Consider the following 23,507-nt stretch of genomic DNA (forward strand, 5'->3'; position numbering starts at 1 on the left):
TCATGCACGCGGCCGTGGAGCCCCTGCAGTTGCCTCTGGAGAGATGCAGCGGCTGATCAAGTCGGCTGCTCTCGTTGGGGTCTCACGATCTTTCCGTGCCCCACGTGCCCGTGACATCAGAGCCCGTCTGGAGCAAGTCGGACAGAAATCTAACCGGCATGCACCGTGCGTCTGCAGTCGGCTGTCAAAACTGCGTCCGTCTGGCTCATCTCAAACACACCTAATGATTGACGTTAAAGGTGCATTACGCAATTTTTTATCTGAAAAAAAAAAACTTGATATTTGTGTGTATTTGACCTTGTAGTGACCCAGCGGCTGTATAAGTGGTCAGCTTGGTGCCTTTACTTTCCATCACTGGGGTCTCTAAGGACACTCCAGGATCATTTGTTTGGATGGTTTTCCTCAGTGGATGGACCCACTCACCAGAAAACCTACAAAACAATTCATCTTGGAAGTTGTAGAGACCACTGTGATCAAAAGTAAAGGCCATGCTGACCACTCATAAAGCCACTCGGTCACTACAAGGTCAAATGCACACAAATATCAATTTTCCTTTTTTTCCTAATGCACCTTTAAAATGCACTATTTTTATTGTTATTATTATTATTTTTATTTATTTTTTTAAGGTACATTATGTAAATGATAAATAAACCTAACCTATATTGCATTTTTCTACCTTTATCAGGCCCAAAGCGCTTTACAATAAGGAACCAGTCACCCATTCACACTTTCATTCATACACCAATGCACACAGACACTGGAGGCAAGTAGGGTGACGTGTCTTGCCCAAGGACACAACAACAGTGTGCAGTGTTAACATTTTATAACTTTATTTACTTGTATTTTCAAAGGCAGAGTTGACCACTTTGTGTCAAAATAGGACTAGTTTTAGTAATAACAAACTGTGGGGCAATAAATAAATTCAATGTTTCCTGATAAAGATGTTAAAATAAATTCCTTGAAGCACAGGTCTATGTTGGCTTTCAAATTTTACATTTTGGCCTCTCAGAACAAATCGTGTGTTTTTTAGGGAAAGAGGCCAAGACTAAAGGACATGAATATGGTCTATATTCAGTTCTATACTAGTATGCATGACTCTTGTCCAATAGTGCAGTTTCAGTTGCACAGTTAACCTTTTTCTTATTGGCACCCTTTTGAAACTGATGCAACCTCACTCAATAGCTTTTCATGAACTGGGTATTTAAGAAATGAAGAATAAAAGCAGTGAAGACAAAAGCAACAGCATTAGTTTTAGTTTGGATTTTATTTGGCAATTAAGACAGGTACAGATTTTGTAATGAACTGTGTAGAACCTCAGGACTGCATTAGGCTTGTTGATTGGTTACGGTTACTAATATCTCGATGTTCACTAGGACATAACATTAACTTCACATTCTTTTAGGCATCGTCTTCAGCTTCTTCATCAAATTCGCCCTCTTCCTCCGCTGTGGCTTCCTGGTACTGCTGATACTCAGACACCAGGTCGTTCATGTTGCTCTCTGCCTCAGTGAACTCCATCTCATCCATGCCTTCTCCTGTGTACCAGTGGAGGAAAGCCTTGCGCCTGAACATAGCGGTAAACTGCTCAGAGATGCGCTTGAAGAGCTCCTGGATGGCTGTGCTGTTGCCGATGAAGGTGACCGCCATTTTGAGACCTCGCGGGGGGATGTCGCACACGGCGGTCTTCACATTATTGGGGATCCATTCAACAAAGTAGCTGCTGTTTTTGTTTTGCACGTTGAGCATCTGCTCGTCGACCTCCTTCATGGACATGCGCCCGCGGAAGACTGCGGCCACGGTCAGGTACCGTCCGTGGCGCGGATCGCAGGCCGCCATCATGTTTTTGGCATCGAAAACTTGCTGGGTGAGTTCAGGCACGGTGAGCGCACGGTACTGCTGGCTTCCCCTGCTTGTCAAGGGGGCGAAACCGGGCATAAAAAAGTGCAGGCGAGGGAAAGGCACCATGTTGACGGCCAGTTTGCGGAGGTCGGCGTTCAGTTGCCCGGGGAAACGCAGGCATGTGGTGACCCCGCTCATTGTTGCAGAGACGAGGTGGTTCAGGTCTCCGTATGTGGGGGTGGTGAGTTTGAGTGTGCGGAAGCAGATGTCATACAAAGCTTCATTATCGATGCAGTAGGTTTCGTCTGTGTTTTCGACGAGCTGGTGGACGGACAGAGTGGCATTGTACGGCTCCACCACTGTGTCCGATACCTGCGGAATAACCACAAGACAGAAGAGATCTGATCAGTCTCATGATCGGACTTCAGGCAAAAAGAACTAAAATTACAATGAAAAAAATATCATGCTGCATCATGTATTTGCAAGGCTTGAAGAATAGTATTTTGATCAATGATTCTGTGGATAGTGTCCTTTAAAAAAAATATATATAGTCACTTGAGTCTTCTCTCTATCTGCCACATATTGGCAAGACGGAAAAAAAGTAGATAAAAAATTTGAACTTTTCACCTCATGATGAACCTTTTCCATCTTTTTCAACAAGACTCCATCTAGTGTTTTATATTATTCTGCTGACAATTCCAGATATTTACATGTGAAACAACAAGTAGTTAAAAAGTGGGCATTACAAATCAACCCAAGTGACATCAAGAATTGACTGAATCATCACCAAACATTGAAATTTACACGCATTTAACTTACATTGAGATCTAGTCCAAGCTCACAAGGGTCTTACTGTACTTTTACGATCTCCTTCAAGCCAACTATAAGAATAACAATAACAAGCACGGAGTCATGCTGCTTGTTACCTTGGGGGAAGGCACCACGCTGAATGTGTTCATGATACGGTCCGGATACTCTTCACGGATTTTACTGATGAGCAGGGTCCCCATTCCTGACCCGGTCCCACCACCGAGCGAATGGGTCAGCTGGAAACCCTGCAGGCAATCGCAGCTTTCTGACTCTTTACGAACAACGTCTAAAACCGAATCCACCAACTCGGCCCCTTCCGTGTAGTGACCCTTGGCCCAGTTGTTACCAGCACCACTCTGGCCTGTGGGAAGAGTGGCATAAGAGATCTACAGTACAACAACGAAAAAGCATTAATTTCAAGCAGAGGTGGAGAGAATATAACAGTCAAGTAAAAGTTACTTAGAATCATTTGAGAATAGAAGGAAAAGGAAGTGATTAAGTAATAAAACTCAAGTACGAACTAACTTTTAGGCTATACTAGCATCTAATTTATGTACAAGTCTTGATCAGACGGCACGGTAGCTTCACAGCTAGAAAGTCCCACGTTCGATTCCCACCTGGACGGGGCCTTTCTGTGTGGAGTTTGCATGTTCTCCTCGTGTCTATGTAGGTTTCCTCCGGGTACTACGGTTTCCCCTACCACTAAAACATGTGCAATAGGTTCCCCTCTGGGGCCAAGACTCCCCTGAAAAAGAGATTCGTAATCTCAGAGGGACTTTGCTGGATAAATAAGAGGTTAAACAAATATGGTACAAGAAATAAACTTTATCTTCTCTCATGTTGCCTTTTGTCAGCACAAATTTTTAATTTTCATAATGGGAAGACTTTTAATTACTTTTTTAACCCTTAGGCCCTATTAGACAGGATGATAGTTGGCTTGAAACGGAGTGAGGGAGTAATTAAATGGGGGTGAATTTAACACTGTGTCATAAGTGCTGCAATTTGGTGGACAGTAACTTCCATATTATGTTATGATCTCTCGCTGACCATATATTATCTAATTACTAATTAAAAAAAGATAAAACTACAAGTAAAACTTCTTCAAAAAGCATAACATAGCAGATTACTACTCTGAGATTTAGAACAGTATGCAATTTCTCCATCTGTGAGATCAATAAAGTACCATCTTATCTTATCTTAAAGTGTCTTACCAAACACAAAGTTGTCGGGTCGGAAGATCTGCCCGAATGGTCCGGACCTCACGGAGTCCATAGTGCCAGGCTCCAGGTCGACCAGAATGGCACGGGGCACATATTTGCCTCCTTCACCATAAATAGAACCAAAGTGAGAGAAAGAGGAGAGAAAGCAGACCAACTTAGTAATGACCCACAACTCATAAAAGTAATGCATTTGGGAGCGTAGGAATGTAACGTATGGACTGGATCACATGGAAGCAATCAGTCATGAGAGGATACAATACAAGAAGTTTAAAGGGACATAAAAAAATGAAAATAAAAAAAGAGGCAGCAAATCTATGCCCTCATCTCAATTGATTAGCTTTGTTTATCAGTGCACTGTAAAAAAAACAACAACAAAAAAACACATCATTAATTGGTTTGCTTTTATTGTATTAAGAAGCAAACCTGAGGCCTCATTGTAGTAGACACTGATCCGGTCCAGCTGCAAATCGCAATCTCCGTGGTATGTTCCTGTGGGATCAATGCCGTGCTCATCGCTGATCACTTCCCAGAACTGCAGACAGAGGGGAAAATTTCACATGACACTCCATAAACATGCATCCATTAGACGCGGTATAGTGACGACCTCAATATGACAAAAACAGCAGTGTGCTTGCATTCTCTGGAATCTAGACAGAGAACTGGGGCTTTCCACCATTTCAGTATATCATCTTACTTTCAATTGTATAATACAGTTCAGTTTTAAGACTTTCCTAGTTGTGCATGTGTGTACATTCTGGTTCAATCCTTGTGTTTTCCACATAGCCATGCAGCTGTATATTATGAGTGTAAGCATATCTGTCTGTCTGTCTCAGAGAATGCACATTGAGGCAGCACTTCAATGACTCTGAACTCGACACAGTTTTGTCTCAGCACCTCAGACATTCTGCCAACTCCAGCAAACGTCGGATTTGGAGTAATCTGGATAAGCCAGCTGCATTAAAAGAGCAGTACAGCACAGTGGAGTGGAATCATGGCATCAAATTGAACCACCAATATGAAACAAGTGACCTGGAAAACTCAGTATTGTAGACACTGGGAATAAGCACATAAGATATAACATTTTACTACAATTTTAAAGACAATATGAATGATATTAGTTGTGAAAAGACTGGTCAGGCAAAGGCCACACCCTGACCCATTTCATGACCATGCTGGACCGGCCCTCCCCAATTGTGTCGATCATATCCACAGTCCAGTCAATGATGAGTCCTAAGGGCAATGAAACCCAATGCGCCACATCTGGGCCACGAGTATTGGATATTCAAACTACAACTGCATCAACACCAGGCTGCCCGAAAGAGTGAAGCAGTGTTAGAGTGAGCCACAAAAGGTCTGATATAAAAATCTGCATAAATTACCATAAGAGTGGTTGACTATGGCAACCCTTGGTGAAAAAGTGTCACTGAACACAAGTGGCCCTTTTTGCCTGAAGTAATTGCATATTCAATCAAGTCGATAGCAGTGACTTCATCCACCGAGCATCAGCTGTGTCCTCCCCTTCTTCCACACCCAAGCCCTAATTTGGTTAGGGGGAGGAAAGCCAGTGATTACAAAGGCAGTAGAGCACAGACCTAATGATAAATCCTGTAACTGAATGCATGGGCTGTTGTTCCAAGTCGTTTTCCAAGAACAATAACCACCCAGTAGGGCTGTGGGTGCTACACCATGTTTAGAAAATGATCTGCTCTAAAAACCAAGAAATGAGAATTACTCATGTGCAAGCAAACACGTTTTTGGGGTTGGGTTTTTGGTCGAGTTCAGTGGGTCAAATTGTCAAAAATATACTGAGGAAACACAAGAATATAAGGTGAATTCTGAAGCACCTTGCTTGGCCAATTATCCCATCCCTGCCACACCCTGCTCTCCTCCTCTGCCAGTGCTGTTTCTGCCTCCAGATGTATTAAACACAGCATGCAGTAACAACAGCCGCATAACTTAGAAAAAAAATAAAATCGATATATTGATCAATCAGCCATTTGGGGGGAATAACTGAGGCTTCCACGCAAGCAGCTTCTTTCCATTGTCTGGAAAAAAAACTGTTGAATTTGGCTGGTAGGGTAGACAAAGAACAGAAGTGCAGTGAGAGCTGTAACAAGTGGAGAATGGGATCATGATGATGTTGCCTCTGTTTTAGGGTTTTCAGTACCATAGCAGACACAGACACACCCAAGTAATGCACAAATGAAACTGCAAAGGCCCATTATAATAACGTTTTGGTGAAAAAAGCCAAGACCTTTCGACTCCCACCCACTACTACTGCAGTACTACACAAGTAAAATCTGCAACATTTTGTTATACCCACAAAAGAAAGAGCTTTTTAAAGTACAGAAAATTGAGTTTTAATCAACTTTTAGGCCCCGAATAATAAATCATGCGACTTTTAAATGAAAATTAGGCTATATTTACGCACATTCTTGCCAATTTCTTTATCTTACCTTGGCACCAATCTGGTTACCGCACTGACCGGCCTGGATATGCACAATTTCCCTCATGGTTCAAAACGAAAGTTTAACAGGAGTGTATGAATAAAACCGTCTCCGACGCGAGGAGCAGACCACGGAGGCAGAGCTGTCTGTGTGTGAGTGTTGGACAATAGCTTTATATTGCTGGAGCGGATCCAGGACCCGGCGAGGGGGCGTGGACAGACCCCAACCCAGCTGCCTCCTTCTGGGATTGGCTCAGGCGGTTGTGCTGGCTGCTTTTGCTGCCCAGAGCCCGGAGGAGGGACGTGCTCTCAAGAGAGGCTTTAGTGGTGGAGATATAAGTCAATCAATACCAATAAAAAATACGATTTGTTTAAATTGTTGGAGGAATCTTGTATTGTATCGTTGTTAGAATCTTGTGAGCCATTCTATGTTGTTGCTGTGTTTCCTCTCCCAAATCAGAGTAAGTAGAGTAAGTAATAAATTATTAGTGAATGAATTGATCCATTTGGTGTCTCTGGCTCTATGTTTTTGAAAGAAAATGTTGTATTATTATTACTACTTTTTTTTTTTTAATTCTAATTCAATTTTTGTTTTTGTTTTGTTACTTTATTGTGCCATACATTTCATATTACAGCTACACAATTAGCATGTCAGAATAAACACAATATATATATATATATATATATAAAAAAAAAAAATATATATATATATATATATATATATATATATATATATATATATATATATATATATATATATATATATATATATATATATATATATATATATATTTTAACATTTTTAAACTCGGTCCAATCTATAGTAACTTTTTGCTTTTAATGCCCTCAGATGCCGCTAGGTGTCGCCGTCCACCCGCATACGTTGAGGTGGATGGGCGTGGTCAAACAGCGCTTCCCTAAACAGACATTTTTATCATTCTTCTGACGGGAAACGACCCCGCACGTAGCAACAGAAATCCTTTCGATAACGACCATATTCCCCTGCTTTTTCCCACACATATCGGTAAGTTACATCAAAACTAAATGTAATCGTTCCTCCGCGAGCTGTTTGAAGTTGGTAAATGTGGCGAAAACAGAGACTTCTTCCATAACGGCGGCGCTCTAACGTTACTCTTTAGCTAACCTTAATCGTGCTAGTTAGCTGCAGTGTTTTTATTTTTTAGCTGGCACAATGCAGGTGTCTTAGTGATTATTTCGGTTATGTGTCCCGTATGTGTTGCGTGAGAAAGGCTGAGATAAAACCAATGGTCAGTGTGGGCTTGTCAGTCGCCGTGTTGTTTGCAGCACAATCCGTGTCCAGTATGTCAAAGTGTGTCCCACATACTAGTAGTAGGAGGAGGGAGGTGCCCCCCCCCACCCACAATACTACGAGATCTTTAAATAATCCTGTTTTGTGATTGACACAGTCATGTGCCAGCCTGCTCACTAAAACCCCTTTGTTTACCTAGCTACTCTACTACTTTTCAGCCTCTGCTAAGGAAGCAAAATGTTTTACACTTGTGGACCAAATGAAGCTATGGTTGTGTCTGGTAAGTTAAAACCTGTACAGTTTCTATCCAATGAAGATTTAGTTTGTTTGTCATTGTTAAATCTTGTATAATTATAGTGTACAGTTCAAGCATCATGTCATTTTTTTGTTTAAATGAGCAACTACAGATTGTTTGTTGCAACATCATCCTGGGAAATTTCCATCGGCAGGATGTGTCAGTTTACTTAAGTCCGATTAATGAATAACGTTGTACTCCCATTCACTGTAAACTGTTTTGCAGCTGTGTTTGGTCTTGATATTCCTAATCGTCCCCTGTTTTTAATTATCAGGCTTTGGCCGGTCTCCTCCATTAATGATAGCTGGAGGAAGAGTGTTTGTCTTGCCATGCATTCAACAGATTCAGAGGTGACCTAAATACCAGTAGCCTTCTCAGTAAATAATGGCTGAGCTATTGTTTTACACTTTCTTGTGTTTTTTCCCCCCCCAGAATAACTTTAAACACCCTGACTCTGAATGTGAAAAGTGACAAAGTCTACACCCGTCACGGCGTCCCCATATCTGTCACTGGTATTGCTCAGGTGATTACTCTTATTGTCAAAGCGGAGATATCATAGTATTAAAAACAGCTTTAGGACAATCGGCATTTTCTTTTAAAACTATCTCTGAATGGAACAAACTTCCAACTGCACTAAAATTATGCAAAGACTTACAACGATTTTGCCTGGGTGTGAAACAACATTTTCTGGGAAATCAAACATGTCAGCATTAAAGAAAACAACAACAGCAACAACTAAATTTGACATCTGAGAATGGTAGGGGTGGGTATAGACTATAGAGGAACAAGTTTTCCTTTTAATAAAATGTACTTTTTTTAAAATTGCATATAAATGTAAATACTGTCTGTAAATATTATGAACTGTATTTTTTATGCTTTTTGTAGTGTTTTGTAATTGTCTGTCTCGGGGACTGCAGATGGAAATTAGCTCCAAGAGCTAAAGTCTGGTACAAAGCATCTTTTCATCTGCTGATTAATGCTCCTGTACATGTCCCTGTCAAATAAATAAAATAAAATAAACTATAGATGTCACAATATCAGGCTGATACATTTTAACCTTTGGTGTTGTGATGGCAAAAATATGTTGTTTAATTCTATCCTGCTGTCAAAAAATACTATGAATTCTCAAGTGTTTATGACATGACATGCAGCAAAAGAAACAATATTAAGTTTGATATTTTTGATTCAATAAAACAAGAGATGACATAAGAGAGATATGTTAAATAAAAAAGGGTTTACTAATTATTGTAACTATTGTAGAGTGTTTTTCTCACAACACACATTGCAGGCCTTAACATGAGGCAATTACAAAATCACAAACAGCACTATTATAATTAGTTTAGCTTCGCTTAAAATGTGGTCGCTGTGGTTTTTCAGGTTAAAATCCAGGGACAGAACAAGGAGATGTTGGCCACAGCATGTCAGATGTTCATGGGCAAGTCTGAAGGGGAGGTTGCGCAGATCGCCCTGGAAACGCTGGAGGGTCATCAGAGAGCCATCATCGCTCATCTGACCGTGGAGGTGGGTGATGTCATACAGCTCTATCTCATTACACGGGGAAATGCAGCCTGGCCAGCCACTCCTTTTCTCTGTCCAAAAGCCGAAGCAGGTGGTACCCAGTCCATAAAAAAATGATTTCTCTCAAATAGTTCACCTCAACATATTGTCACTGTTGCGCTTTGTCTTTCTTTTTAATGTCACTGCTCCCGTCTCTAATCAAAGCCCGTTTGTGCAGGAAATTTACCAGGACCGTAAGAAGTTCTCTGAGCAGGTGTTTAAGGTGGCCTCGTCCGACCTGGTGAACATGGGAATCGGAGTCGTCAGCTACACTCTGAAGGATGTCCACGATGACCAGGTACAAAAATATGCCCTGGTCTTCGTAATAAAAGCCTTTCTATAAACTTGTGTGGCACAGTGGTGTTGCAGTTGGTAACAGCGCCTCACAGCAAGAAGGGTTTTGATTTCTGTGAGTTTAAAGAAAGTGATACTAACAAGGAATACGTTGAGAACAAGATCTTGTGTCTGTCCCCCCCAGTTAAATAATTATGCACACATGAATAATAATGAATAACATATTACAATTATACATAGATGAAAATGTTGTAAATTAAGCAGAAAGCTGTCAGCTCAGTGAGGCATTTTATTGAGAAATGGAAATGCACTCAGTTGATTGTTATTGATTTAGTCCCATGACTCTTTCTGAACCATAAGTGGTCTGGCTTTCCTGTTATGACGAAGAGTCCAGTATTCACTACAGATGAGACTAGCTTTGCTGATCCCATATCTAAACCTTTAATTATATGCATTTTCAACGTGTAAATGTTGTTTGTTGCATCTTGTTTAATTATTCAAACACAATAAGCACAGTAGACTGTCGATCTTTTGATGTGTTTGTACCTTTTTATTTTGCAGCTTGGTCTGGGGCTATGGTGGTGAAAATGCAGCATAGTGTTCTTTAAAACTAGTCAACATTGCTATAACAGTTTTTACTGTGTTTGGCTAGGACTACCTCCACTCTCTTGGTAAAGCCAGAACTGCCCAGGTCCAGAAGGATGCCAGGATCGGAGAGGCCCAGTACAAAAGAGATGCTGTCATGAGGGTAAAGTTTGCCTTTACTGTCCTGTTTTCGAGGCCATTTTGTTCATTGCTTTATCTAAAAGGCTTTCAACCATGTTTCCAAGGAGTAAAACCTACCGTGACACCAATATCCAGTCAAACTTCTTATTACAATTCTTTTGTGTACAGGAAGCCCATGCCATGCAGGAGAAGGTGTCCGCTCAGTACAAGAATGAGATTGAGATGGCTAAAGCCCAGAGAGACTACGAGCTGAAGAAGGCAGTCTATGATGTAGAGGTCAACACCAAGAAGGCGGAGTCAGAGATGGCATATCAGCTCCAGGTACAATGTAAAGCCAGTTAAAGGCAATTTTACTCACTAATTAAATATTTACTTTGTTGCTTTGTTGTTTCAAAAACGGTTAAAGCGTAATTCCAAACAAGTTGAAATGATATGAATCTCGTTATATCACCCTTTACAAGCTTAGTATGCACAACTCAAGAATGACTTTGATTCTAATTGCTTAAACTGAGACTGTTTTCAAAGCTCCAATATCAAATGGGTTTTAGAGTAATTTTTGCTGTAATGTGCGTGAACAGGTGGCAAAGACCAAGCAGCGCATCGAGGAGGAGAAGATGCAGGTGCAGGTGGTGGAGCGCACGCAGCAGATCATGCTCCAGGAGCAGGAGATCACCCGTAAGGAGAAGGAGCTGGAAGCGAGAATCAAGAAGCCTGCTGACGCTGAGAAATACAAACTGGAGAAACTGGCTGAGGCTATGCGGTGAGAGATGATTCAAAATTTCATTGACCCTTTTCACAATGTTGTTTAGCTAGTTTGTCAATGCTTTGGATGCTTCCTTTTCATGTCACATTATGTGTCCATGAAATTGCTGATGTCTAACATTAATTCATTTTTCTATATTTGCTTTAGCAGAGTCAGGTCACATCTAACTTGAATTAAATTATTCATTAAATGCATTTCATATTTTTGTGGTCCCTGTGTAGCCTTTTAAATTTGATGGGTGATCCTGTGGGTGATCTATAAAATGAAGCGACATTTTTAAAGCATAACCTGTATTCTGCCTCTCTTCCTACAGTCTGCAGCTCATCATGGAGGCTGAGGCCGAAGCCGAGTCCATCAGAGTGAGTTCCGCTTCTGCTTATTTCCTCTTGAATAACTTTCCCAAATGTATTCCATTACTATGAATGAATTTCTCCTCTGTTCATTCTTTTGTTTCAAATAAGCATTGTGTGTTTGTGTACTGTGAATGTAGATGAAGGGAGAGGCTGAGGCTTTTGCGCTGGAGGCTAAGGGCCGCGCTGAGGCCGAGCAGATGGCGAAGAAAGCCGAGGCCTTCAACCAGTACAAGGAGGGAGCCATGGTGGACCTGCTGCTGGAGAAACTGCCACTGGTCAGTGTCATTTCCATATGACGTATATATTCACAAAGACAACACCTGAATTCTACTACACAAATAAAGAAAAACAATGCAATGTTATGTAACTGAAAACAATGTAAACAATTAAATGTGAACTTTCCCAGCTCTCAACTGATCTAACACTGCTGATTCTTTTCCGTAGATGGCAGAGGAGATCAGCAAACCCCTGTGTTCTGCTCAGAAGGTCACCATGATCTCCAGCGGCGGCTCAGAGGTGGGAGCCGCTAAACTGGCTGGAGAAGTGCTGGAGATCATGACCAGGCTGCCCAGCGCCGTGGAGAAGCTCACCGGTGTGGACATCTCCCAGGTGGGTGCTGTGTTTATTGTAACTAAGATGTGGTCCTTAAAAAGTAAAGTTTTTAGTTTAATGGGATAAGACCTGTAGCAATCATAGTTTTACAAGAGTGAAGTGGCAATTTTATGAACACAAGTTGGAAAAAAAGTTGAAATTGATGAGACATGAAAAAGGAAGAGGGAGTACTCCATTTTTATGGGATAGGACTAGGTAGAACTTGCTCATCATTGCCCTTATGTACAGTATTATGACAGTGCAGTGTTCTCTTTACTTTCTGAGCCCATTGCCAATAAAGAAGTCAAATAAAAACGTCACCTCATCATCACATTATTAGTCCTCTGTCAAAAGAAGGCAAACAAAAGGTTCTTTCTCTCAAAGCTATAACATTGTTTTTGTAATACAGGTTACTGGAAAGATGCACTAAGAAGAAGGATTTGAAGATTTGCCATCCAAGAGCTGTGCATTTCCTCCTCGTGCCTAATCTCCTGTATTAACTCTGTTGGATCATCATTTGTTATTCATGTGTGTTTGCATGTCTTTGTGTTGTTAGAGAAATATTTTAATTGTTCAAATTGACATTTTATATTTTTTAGGAAAATCTGTTTTAATGCCTTTTTTTTTTTTACCACATTTGTCACAATCAAAATGTGTTGCTTTTTTCAGCTGGTATCACTTTTCTTCCTGGTGTAAAAGGCCTTTGTGTTCTTCATTAGTCAGTGCACTACAAGGACGCGGCATGATGGTTGATGTGATTGCTATTCAGAACGAGTCTGCAGGAAGTGGTTGATGGCATAAGCTGAGGATTTCCTGTTTGAATCAACGAAAGTATATTGTGGGAGAGATGGGAGATTTCTGTTTTTTATTGTATGTTAAAGACCGGGCTTACTAACCGACTGCTGCTTAAACATGCTGAGATTGTCCTTTTGCAAAATGACTAACCGTGGAAATGAAGTCGCATAATTGTAGAGAGATACTGCTATATTGAGTATTTTTATTACCCGTTTGTGAACTTGTACCTGTGTAAACTCGTCTGTTACAGGTCACTGCAGAAATTTACATCTACGTGAGCTCAAATGACTTGTGTTCGAAATGAGCAGTTTGGTAGAAATAAGAAAAGCAAATTAAAAAAAACTTTAAGATAGAAATGTCGCACGTCGTCTTCCTGTTGGATACATTCGCTTCAACTATATTAAAAGGTTAAGAAATACTTTAAAATAAGTCTTTCATCTAGATGTATCCACTCATTAAATCTGCTCTTGTCAATATTACTCAAAAGATTAATGCCAAGTCACTTAAAACTTCTGTGTAGATGTTCATTTCTCGCAGTGATCGCACCTTCAATCCAAAGCGTTTTCCTGCTGCCAAGCCTTATGCATTTCTCATTATCCGCCAAGTGCCTGGTTAAAAAATGCCTGTCTGATTTATCTTTGAACCTTTTTACAGTTCTCTGATGGGCAACTAAATCTCCTCTCATCCAAATCGCTCTATAAGCCATGGACCACTGCGAGACTGACTGACAGACACTACAGTTAAAATATTGATGTAGATTTGAGTAGTTTTCTGTTTTAAACTACTTTTTCTTGATACTTTTCAGACTTGTTTCATATGTCTTCGACCTCAAAACAATTATATGCAAAATAATTTTTATATACTACTGGCAGTTTGTTGAAATATATATATATCGACAGAGAAAATCAGAAAACCTACTCAAATTTGGATTGATATTCTGAACTCAATACATTTGACCGTTTTACGAGTTATCTTCACATAGCAAAGCTGTTGCATGTTATATAAAACTATTGTATGTAGTTAAAGCTTCTGTGTTGTGTACCAGTCAGTAAAGATGAATTGATTCAAGATACTGTAGACAATAAATTTAACTACTCACTAATAATTAGCTGACTTTTTTTGTACTTGTTTCCTTTTTAGGGAAGGTTTACTCAACATTTGACCCATCCTCCAACCACTGGAGCTGAGAAATGTATTTGGGGATTTGGGCGACTGTTGTGTTGATCTGGGGAACTATTGATGGGCAGATGTTAATGTACCTCTTACTTTTCCCTGATTGCATTTGTGCAGCTGATGCTAAACAGTGACATATGGTGGTTTGAATAATACATTACAGCAACTCGCCTAAAAAAAACATGAGCACTAGACTGGGCTCATTTGTTTTTGTTAAGAAATATGAACCAAATTGCCATGAATGAGCTTTTTAAGCAGCTAAAATAAAGTGATGATTGAGTGAGAGTAGCTGCACTGTTGTGAGAATAGATCAAATTGAATGAGACAAGAGCCTCCATAACCAGTGTTGGTATTACAAAAGTAACAAGTTACAAAAGTTACAAAAAGACAATACTTTTTTTTCAGTAACTAAAGAATATAACATATTACTGAAACAAAATGTGGGAATATATTAGTCATTACACTTACACAGTAACTCGAGCAACAAGTGCATTTAAATGTATGAACCAAAAAATGCCCCACATAAAAAGCAGCACCAAATCAAGTTGGACACTTGTGTGTTAAGGCGGCACAGTGGCGCAGCGGTTAGCGCTCATGCTTCACAGCTAGAAGGTCCTAGGTTCGATTCCCACCTGGATGAGGCCTTTCTGTGTGGAGTTTGCATGTTCTCCCAGTGTCTGCGTAGGTTTCCTCCGGGTACTCCGGTTTCCCTTACCACTAAAAACATGTACAATAGATTCCCCTCTGGGGCCAGGACCCCCCCTGAAAAAGAGATTCTTAATCTCAGTGGGACTATCCTGGTTAAACAAAGGTCAATAAAAAACTAAAACTAAAAGATCTGCAGTTACGCGTAGTTAATGTGGGGGATCATGAAAGAAAAGGAAATATTTTACTGCACTTGTGGTATCATTACTGTTTTCAGTTTATATTTTGCCAAAAGTCGGAGATCATACCGCCTTTGCTCTGCCCAATCCCGTCAGACCTTGGAAGCTAAGCAGGGAAGGGCCTGGTCGGTACTTGGATTGGAGACCGTTTGGTAACACCAGGAAGCCTAGAGAATGGAGTGAGTGAGTGGTTGGTGGTGGTCGGAAGGGCCGATGGCGCAGACTGTTTGCCTCGCTTCTGTCAGTCTACCCTAGGGCAGCTGTGGCTACAATAGTAGCTTACCACCACCGAGCATGGAATGAATGAATAATGCAATGTAAAGCGTCTTTGAGTGTCCAGAAAAGCGCTATATAAAACTGATGCATTATTAAAAGTAACTCAAAGTAGTGTAACTCAGCTACAGTTTTGAAACAGTACCAAGTAAAACAAACATATTACATTTTTAAAGTTGTAACTTCTAATATAGAATATATTACAATTTTAAAGTAACTTGCCCAACACTGTCCATAATACAACATGATGAAGCGATCTCAAAATTAAGTAAATAAAAAAAAAAAAATCTATCTTTGTTTTATTTTGATGTGTGTCACTGTGACTGACTGTGATCAGTGTAGGGCAAACAGGATCGGTGATACTGAAACTCAATGAACAATAAAGGTTGAGTAGGTTTTTTAGGACAAAGATGGATGGAACTACAAGTTAAACTCCTCCCACAGGTCTTTAAATGCGGTCTGCTGCCAGGGATCATAGTTCTGCTGACGAAGCTTCTTGGGTGAGAGACGAAATGTCCCACACTTCAACTGCAGAGTAGAGATGATGGGAACTCCTGTGGGACAAGGCTATTGCAAATATGAAATTATGAATTAAAGTGACAGTCTGCAAAATTAGGAGAAAAACAGAAAAAAAAAGTAATAATTTAGCTTCCCTCCTGATTGGACGAGCTTTTATTGGAAAGCTCGTCTCATTGGTGAAAGTTATTGCCATAACTTTGACCAATGAGACGAGCTTTCCTGTGAACTGGTCGGGGATCCTGATCAGGCAAGGGAGGACCTTTACAAGACATATAATCATTTAACATTAACATTAATTACGTTATGACACACACACTGTGGTCAGTACATGTTTGAAAAGGTTAACTTTATTAAACATCTACAAAAAAAATAAACTGCACAAGGTTTGTCCCATAAGCGTCAAGGTAGCAAGCATTCTACATAGAAAGACCCCACATGAAACAGACATTTTCCATATATTAGTAAAAGAAATTACAGTTGTCCTTAAAATATGTACAAACGATCAGCTTCGAAAAACAAAGGACAACGAGGAGTGTCTAAGTACATACAGTATATAAAAACATGGGTTCAGTTGCACTACAGTGTATCGAAATAGACGTCACATCCGCTCTCGTAAGTAAACATGTCTCTCCAATCATTGAAGTACGATGCCAGCGATCTCCAACCTTTTCTCTCACGAGGACGACTTTAACAGATACAGTATCTATGTTCACTGTTCATCTGATGGCTTATTTCTATGAGGTTAAAATCTACTGTGCACCAGGGGGAGTTCCTGACCCATCTGATAATTATAACCCCAATGCCTCTTAACCCATCAACATGTGTTTGCTAGACAGGATCCTTCAGACATTGCCTTTAAGAGAGTTTCTTGGTTGGAGATCCCAGAGTTAAAGGGATATTTCAGGATTTTTGACATAGGGCCTCATTTCTTATTATCCAGAGTGTTGTTGATTTCTGGAGATATTTCTTTTTGTAATTCATGCAGTTCTTATATTTGAAGAGTTTCGTGGTGCTAGGCTAATGCAAGGCTAGCGCATTTCTATGGTATCAGCCAGCCTGCATTAAAAACAGTCTGACCCGCTCCACAGTGCACCTGAGGCAAATCACTTATAAAATCAGACTAATGATATAAATGTCTGTGTCGATAGAATATTTTTTGGAATATAACTGACCTTGCATCACATGAAAGATCGCATTTTCTTGCAGATCACTCCGCCGCTCCGTAGCTTACAACAACGAAGCTGATGCTGCTCAAATATAAGTTCTTTTAAATGCAAAATGGTCAAAAATTACTCTATCGACACAGACATTTATATGGTTAGTCTGGCGTTATAAGTGATTTGCCTCAGGTGCTCTGTGGAGCGGGTCAGACTGTTTTTAATGCAGGCTAGCGGATACCATAGAAATGCGCTAGCCTTGCACTAGCCTAGCGCCACAAAACTCTTCAAATATCAGAGCTGCATGAATTACAAAAAAAATGTCTCCAAAAATCAGCAACACTCTGGATAACTAGGAAATGAGGCCCTATGTCAAAAATCCTGAAATATCCCTTTAAAAAGCGAGTACTTCCTCACAGACGCCATAGTCAGATTCAGCATTCACAGTTCAGACACACCATAAACTGCTTGTGTACAGTAATCCATTTGGCTGTGAAGACATTTTTCCTTTACCCATTAGTTTTACAACAAGTTGAAATGACATAGCCATCCCGTTGTTTTAACATTTTACACCTAAAGGTTTGGCAAGGTCTCGAAGATGCTTTAATCTCCCCCATTTCTTTCATCAAAATCCACTCTGACAGGAATCATATGAGCCCGCTGTAAATATTTGTCCACTGTAGACAAGGGGCACCTGTTTTTTTTCAGAGTTTAAAGTGCAGCTGGTCAAGGAATTATCATTTTATTCTGGTTTGCAGCCAGATAGAAAACTGCCAATACGTAGAGGCAGGGTTCGAGCACGTCCTGTCCGCTCTCTTTGCTTTCGCAAGTCTTTTCAGTTTCGGAGGTCGACGTCTCGGGAGGAATCCACTTGGCGTGAGGAGCAGTTTTCTCTGAGTTTGAGTCAAAGGTGGCAGTATTTCCAAACATCATTCGGAAACCCGGTGTTTCCCAGAAGACGGGAGGGAACGTTAAAGGGCAGCATTAGTCTGGCGTAGATCGATGCTAATCAGCCACTAAATGAGGCTGGTTGGGCTTGAAAGTTGAGGCCTGCAGTCTCTTTTGAATTCACCATAGTATAGAGTATAGATCCAGATGGCATCTCGTCATAGAAGGGTGTGTGGCCTTGCCGAGGGGAAAACAATCTTTTGGGAAACACAGTTTTTCACTCTTTTTAGCCATTTTCTGGTGGATTATAAACTTATTTATAACATAAAAATAAAGTCAAATCTAAATCAGGCCCATATGGATATTTTCTCAAAGCAGATTGTTCAGTAGAAGTGAAAAAACGGCAGTCATAGCAAGCGCTAGCTGACCGTTAGCATTAGCACGCTGCTAACATGTAGCATCATGTTAGCATTCTCTATTCTCTATCATGTATTTATGGGCTGTTGAAAAACTTTGCTCCTCTCCATGTCTTTGTATCTTTAGTAGAAAACTATAGGTATTCATAATTCAGCATTTGTTAAAGTAGTTTTTGAATAATTAGAGAAAGTTTACATTTTTTCAAAATTGTTTTCCCCTTTAACTGTTTTCAAACATGACCATATATGGGCGATTCCAGAGATGCCGTCTGTATCTATAGAGTTATCATCTATTGAACTTGGGTACAACATTTTGCCTTTTATTATCTAAATTCAGAATGGCAACACTGATCACTAATGCAAAGTTAAGCTTATATCCAAAAAGAGCTATAAAATACATTTTCATGATTGTTATTGTCAAAATGATGATTCAAAAAGTAGCAACTATTGTAGCATATTGTTGCAATTACCTTTACCCTTTTACCCTGAAAACAAGAATAACGTTACTAAGCAGAGGGCACCCACCACCAACAGAATCTGTCAAACTATAAATGGGTTTCGGAGACTAAACGTGGGATGAAACCGAACCAGCGGTCTGTCGCACGGCTCCGCACACCCAGTAAGAACAACCACTCAGCTTTGCAAACATCAACAACCCCCTCTCCTCCAATGCGCAGCAACTCAACCACCACCACCGCCATCAAACACTTGAAACATCCCAGGACATCTGAAGACTGAATTTGATTTCTCTCCATCTCCGTTTCCCTCTACACCATGTTCATTGCGTCTTCGGTGAGAAAGGAGTGGATGTCGGCGAAGGAGGGGCGCAGTTTGCAGTCTCTGTTCCAGCAGCTGAGCATGAGTTCGTAAAGGCCCTGAGGACACACGGCCGGCCGGTTCAGATACACCTGGGACACGGGGGAGACAGGGACAATCGTCAAACAAGTAAGACTGTCACTTCTTCTTCTTTTAACCACATAACCCCCACATGAAACAGCACATTTTCTACAGTTGTGTTTTATCCAAATCTAAAAGCAAAAACGTGCCGGCAAAGCAACAATAACGCAACAAAATAGTGACAAAAAGACATGGCTAAAAAGTGATACATAAAAGTGACAAAAACGTGATGAAAATGAAACCAAAAAAGCCACAAATATTCCCAGATGCAAATCCGCATTTGCGCAATCCGCTTTCTCTTTTTTAATTTTTTTATTTGAGCATACATTTTGCTCAAAGGAGCATAGCCATAAAGACGTGGAACAAGCTCCCTGCTGAAATATTGAGCTTAGATGATCTCAGAGCTTTCACTAAAGAAGCATGGTTCATGAGTAACCTGAGATGTGAGCATTAATTTGATTAGATTCACTGTATAGCTTAAAATGTAATGTAAAGACCAATTACTGCTCATAAGTTCTTTTACCAGGACAGGATGTTTTAGATTTTGGTATGGTAAGGTTTGAGAGCACTGTCTTGCTGTGTGACTGTTTGTGATGACCGCATGTGATAATTGTTGATAATTTATGAAAAGGAATGATGTGTCATAGCCTGTGTTATGGATGTGATGTGATGGTGATGACTGGATGATAATTCGTACTGTATGTTAATTTGCACTGTATATATTCACATGGAACCATCAGGCATAAAAACTTGTTCTCTACAGATATACAGTGCCTCTCGTAAGTATTCATACACCTTGGACTTTTGCACATTTTGTCATGTTTACAACCCTAAACATAAAGATTTTATTTTGATTTTTTTTTAACGTTCACACACAAGTAACCGACAACTGTGAAGTGAAAGCAAATTGATCCATGATTCTGTTATTTTTCAAAAAATAGAAAAGTGAAAAGTGGGGCGTGCATAAGTATTCATACAGCATTTTCTGAGTGCATTATATTGCCTTTAAAACATTCCTAATGACTGCAGAATGTGCACACCTTGGCCTAACGGTTAAATAGAGGCCACCTGTGTGTAATCTACTCTCAGTATAATTTCAGCTGTTCTTTTAGGCCCTCAGAGCTGTGGTCGGAGTGTATTGGTCACTGAACAGCAGCATGAAGGTCAAGGAGCTCACCAGAGAGGTCAGGGATAAAGTTCTGTAGAAGTGTAAAGCAGCATTAAGTTATACAAGGATTTCCCAAGATTTAAACATCTCCCGGAGCAACTGTTCAATCCATCATTCGGAAATGGAAAGAGTATAGCACCACTGCCAACTTACCAAGACACGGCTGTTCACGTAAACTAACAAACTGAACAAGGAGGACACTGGTAAGAAAAACAACCAAGTGCCCCAAGAAAACTCTGGAGCAGCTGTGAAGTCCTGCCGCTGAGCTGGGGGAATCTGTACATGGGACAACTATAAGTCGTATCTACACAAATCTGGCCTTCATGGACGAGTGGAAGAGGAAAGCCATTATTGAAAGGAGGCCATAAGAAATCCCGTTTGAAGTTTGCTAGAAGTCATATGGAGGACACAGCTCCATGTGGAAGAAGGAGCTTTGGTCAGATGAGACAAAAATTGAACTTTTTGGCCCAAATGCAAAACGTTATGTATGGAGCAAACCTAACACTGCTCATCGTCCTGAGTGCTCCATCCCCAGTGTCAAATATACGGGGGGGTGCATCATGCTGTGGGGCTGCTTTTCCTCAGCGGGGATAGGGGAGATTGTAAGAATAGTTGGGAAGATGGATGGAGCCAAATACAGAGACATTTTGGAGGAAAACCTGCTGGAGTCACAAGAGAACTGAGGCTGGGGCGGAGATTCACCTTCCAGCAGGACAATGACCCTAAACACAAAGATACATCTACAATGGAATGGTTTAAAAATAAACATATTAATGTGTTAGAATGGCCCAGTCAAAGTCCTGACCTAAATCCTATTGAAAATCTGTGGAATAATCTGAAAACTGCTGTTCACAAACGCTCTCCTTCAAATCTGACAGAGCTTGAGTTGTTTTGTAAAGATGAATGGGCTAAAATGTCAGTCTCTACATGTGCAAATCTTGTAGAGTCAAACCCCCAAAGACTTGTGCTGTTAGTGCAGCAAAAGGGGGTTCCACAAAGTATTCATTCATGCTGTATGAATACTTATGCAAGCCCCACTTTTCACTTTTCTATTTTTTGAAAAATAACAGAATCATGTATCATTTTGCTTTCACTTCACAGTTGTCTGTTACTTGTTACGTTCAGTAACAAAATCAAAATAAAATCTTTATGTTTAGGGTTGTAAACATGACAAAATGTGCAAAAGTTCAAGGTGTATGAATACTTTCGAGAGGCACTGTACATATTTTCCGGTACCTGCTTTCAATACTTTTTTTTAATGCCATACTGGTATTGTTTAACGGTACCCAGCCCGAGCCACGACCCGCTGTTATATCTCGACCCACCATTTGAAAACCATTGTTGAACATAATAATTATATTTATTTATAGATATTTTATACTGTAAGACCCTATAGAGGCAGTATAGTTAGGTCTCTGAGAGAGACATTATAATCTATTGTATTTCATGAGCAGAGAACACAATAAGTATGATTGCGCACATACAGTGTTACTGTAATGTCATGAATAGGATTATTACATTGTGTAATTGAATGTACCTGTCTGCCCTGGTCTCTGAAGAACTCCCCAGCGTTGTCTATGACCTGCTCGTCGGTCAGGTTCGAGTACGGCTGCTCCTGACAGACACTCAGCATCTCCCACAGAGTGACTCCAAACGCCCACACGTCACTGGCTGTCGTGAATTTACCCTGAAAAACACCGAACATTGAAGATTTCCTTTGTCCTCCTCACCATGTTCCCTCTCTTGCCCACGTACCATGAGTATACACTCCCAGGCCATCCAGCGGATCGGCAGCACGGCCCGGCCCTGGATCCTGTAGTAGTCTCCGGCGTATAGGTTCCTGCTCATCCCGAAGTCCGCGATCTTGATCTGCCTCTCGCCGCTGCTGTCCGCGCCGTCCTCCTCCCGGTCGCCGCCCACCAGGCAGTTCCGCGTGGCCAGGTCCCGGTGCACAAAGTTCAGTGAAGCGAGAAACTTCATCCCGGAAGCGATCTGGCTGGCCATGGAGATGAGAGCTGGGTAACTACAGAGAAAGTAGACAAGCATTAGTGCAGTAAGTCTTGGATCAATACATTTCACACTGGACTGTTACTGCATTCTGATTTAAAACAAACATATCCTGAATGATGTTTTTGGCAGTGTAGCATGAATAAAGTACCTGATGGTAGGAGAGCTGTGTGACGGACCGGACTTGTCCAGAAGCACCCGCTGGGACAGGTACTGGTTGAGGTCCCCGCTCTCCATGTACTCGGTCACCATGCACAGAGGGTCACTGCTCACGCACACGCCCAGCAGTCGAATAATGTTCGAGTCCTTCAAACGGGACAGGATCTTCACCTCCTTCAGGAAGTCATTTCTAAGATAGATAATAAATAAAAAACGATGAATTCAAAATGTAAATCAATGTTTAGTCTTTGTAAATCTGAGACTCTATGAACGTGGGTGGAATCAAAGTTAAAATGTTTTTTACCAGAAAAAAGGAAAAAAAGTTCTATACTTTCTATACTTTAGAGTAGGGTGTCCAGTGCAGCCTGGGGGCCAAATGCGGCCCTCAGACCAGTTTTTGGTGGCTCTCAGCCTCCTTACTGAATCGGTACACATCACCAGAGATGGTCCTTTTTATTTGAAATGCAATAATTCTACACAATTCACAAGGGGCAAAAGAACTCCCTTAGGAAAATAGGTACAGACGCAAGCAAAATCCTAAGTGTTCATATGAAGGGTCTGTAGGACATTTATTTTGCTCGAGCTCTAGATAAAGCAGACAAAATATTATCAGACTCAAAACATCCTCTGAGTTTGAGTTGCTTCCCTCAGGCTGAAGGTTCAGGTGCCCCGCCCTGTCTAAAACCAGGACCAGGCAGTCATTTGTGCCACGAGCCATTTTACAATTAAACAAAGATGATTTAAGAATATGAATGAACCAACTGTGATTTTTCTTTTCTATTCTGTACAGCTGGTCTGTCAGAGAAGGTTTTAAAGAATGTAGGTAATGATTTGAGGTTGATGGGCTGTGGTTTGTTCTTTGTGTTTGTCAGTGTTTGGATCTGTCTGCTGTGGTCGTTGCTGTCCTTGTGCATTTTTACAGGGACAATACATTTCTACTACTACAATTCTAACCTAACAACAAACATTTTATTGTGAGACAGAGCTGGCATGAAGGTTTGAAGCAT

General features: G+C 40.7%; 3 protein-coding genes across 4 annotated transcripts in view; 1 reads left to right on the forward strand and 2 right to left on the reverse strand.

Annotated features, from left to right (window-relative positions):
* Positions 1-1,257: 1,257 nt before the first annotated feature.
* On the reverse strand, positions 1,258-6,488 carry tubb5 (tubulin, beta 5). Its single transcript, XM_079560743.1, has 5 exons — positions 6,326-6,488; positions 4,293-4,401; positions 3,861-3,971; positions 2,766-3,010; positions 1,258-2,211 (listed from the first exon to the last, which is right to left on the reverse strand). The coding sequence occupies exons 1-5, from the start codon at positions 6,380-6,382 to the stop codon at positions 1,399-1,401; spliced, it is 1,335 nt and encodes a 444-aa protein (XP_079416869.1). The 5' UTR covers positions 6,383-6,488; the 3' UTR covers positions 1,258-1,398.
* A 1,264-nt stretch (positions 6,489-7,752) lies between these two features.
* flot1b (flotillin 1b) lies at positions 7,753-13,715 on the forward strand. The gene is made up of 12 exons (XM_079562027.1): positions 7,753-7,865; positions 8,155-8,230; positions 8,313-8,403; positions 9,258-9,401; positions 9,616-9,735; positions 10,384-10,479; positions 10,626-10,778; positions 11,036-11,217; positions 11,534-11,579; positions 11,711-11,848; positions 12,018-12,182; positions 12,574-13,715. The coding sequence occupies exons 1-12, from the start codon at positions 7,823-7,825 to the stop codon at positions 12,592-12,594; spliced, it is 1,275 nt and encodes a 424-aa protein (XP_079418153.1). The 5' UTR covers positions 7,753-7,822; the 3' UTR covers positions 12,595-13,715.
* A 5,024-nt stretch (positions 13,716-18,739) lies between these two features.
* The window catches only part of ddr1 (discoidin domain receptor tyrosine kinase 1), a 95,667-nt gene continuing 90,899 nt past the window's right edge, over positions 18,740-23,507 (reverse strand). For both annotated transcript variants that reach the window (XM_079561309.1, XM_079561310.1), the window contains 4 exons: positions 22,493-22,690; positions 22,090-22,357; positions 21,872-22,021; positions 18,740-19,177 (listed from right to left, as the gene is read on the reverse strand). In XM_079561309.1, coding sequence (XP_079417435.1) covers positions 19,037-19,177; positions 21,872-22,021; positions 22,090-22,357; positions 22,493-22,690 — 757 coding nt within the window. In that variant the 3' untranslated portion in view covers positions 18,740-19,036. The remainder of the gene's footprint in view (positions 19,178-21,871; positions 22,022-22,089; positions 22,358-22,492; positions 22,691-23,507) is intronic.

This window comes from Gobius niger (genome assembly GCF_951799975.1).
Source record: "Gobius niger genome assembly, chromosome: 8".
Lineage (NCBI taxonomy): Eukaryota > Metazoa > Chordata > Actinopteri > Gobiiformes > Gobiidae > Gobius > Gobius niger.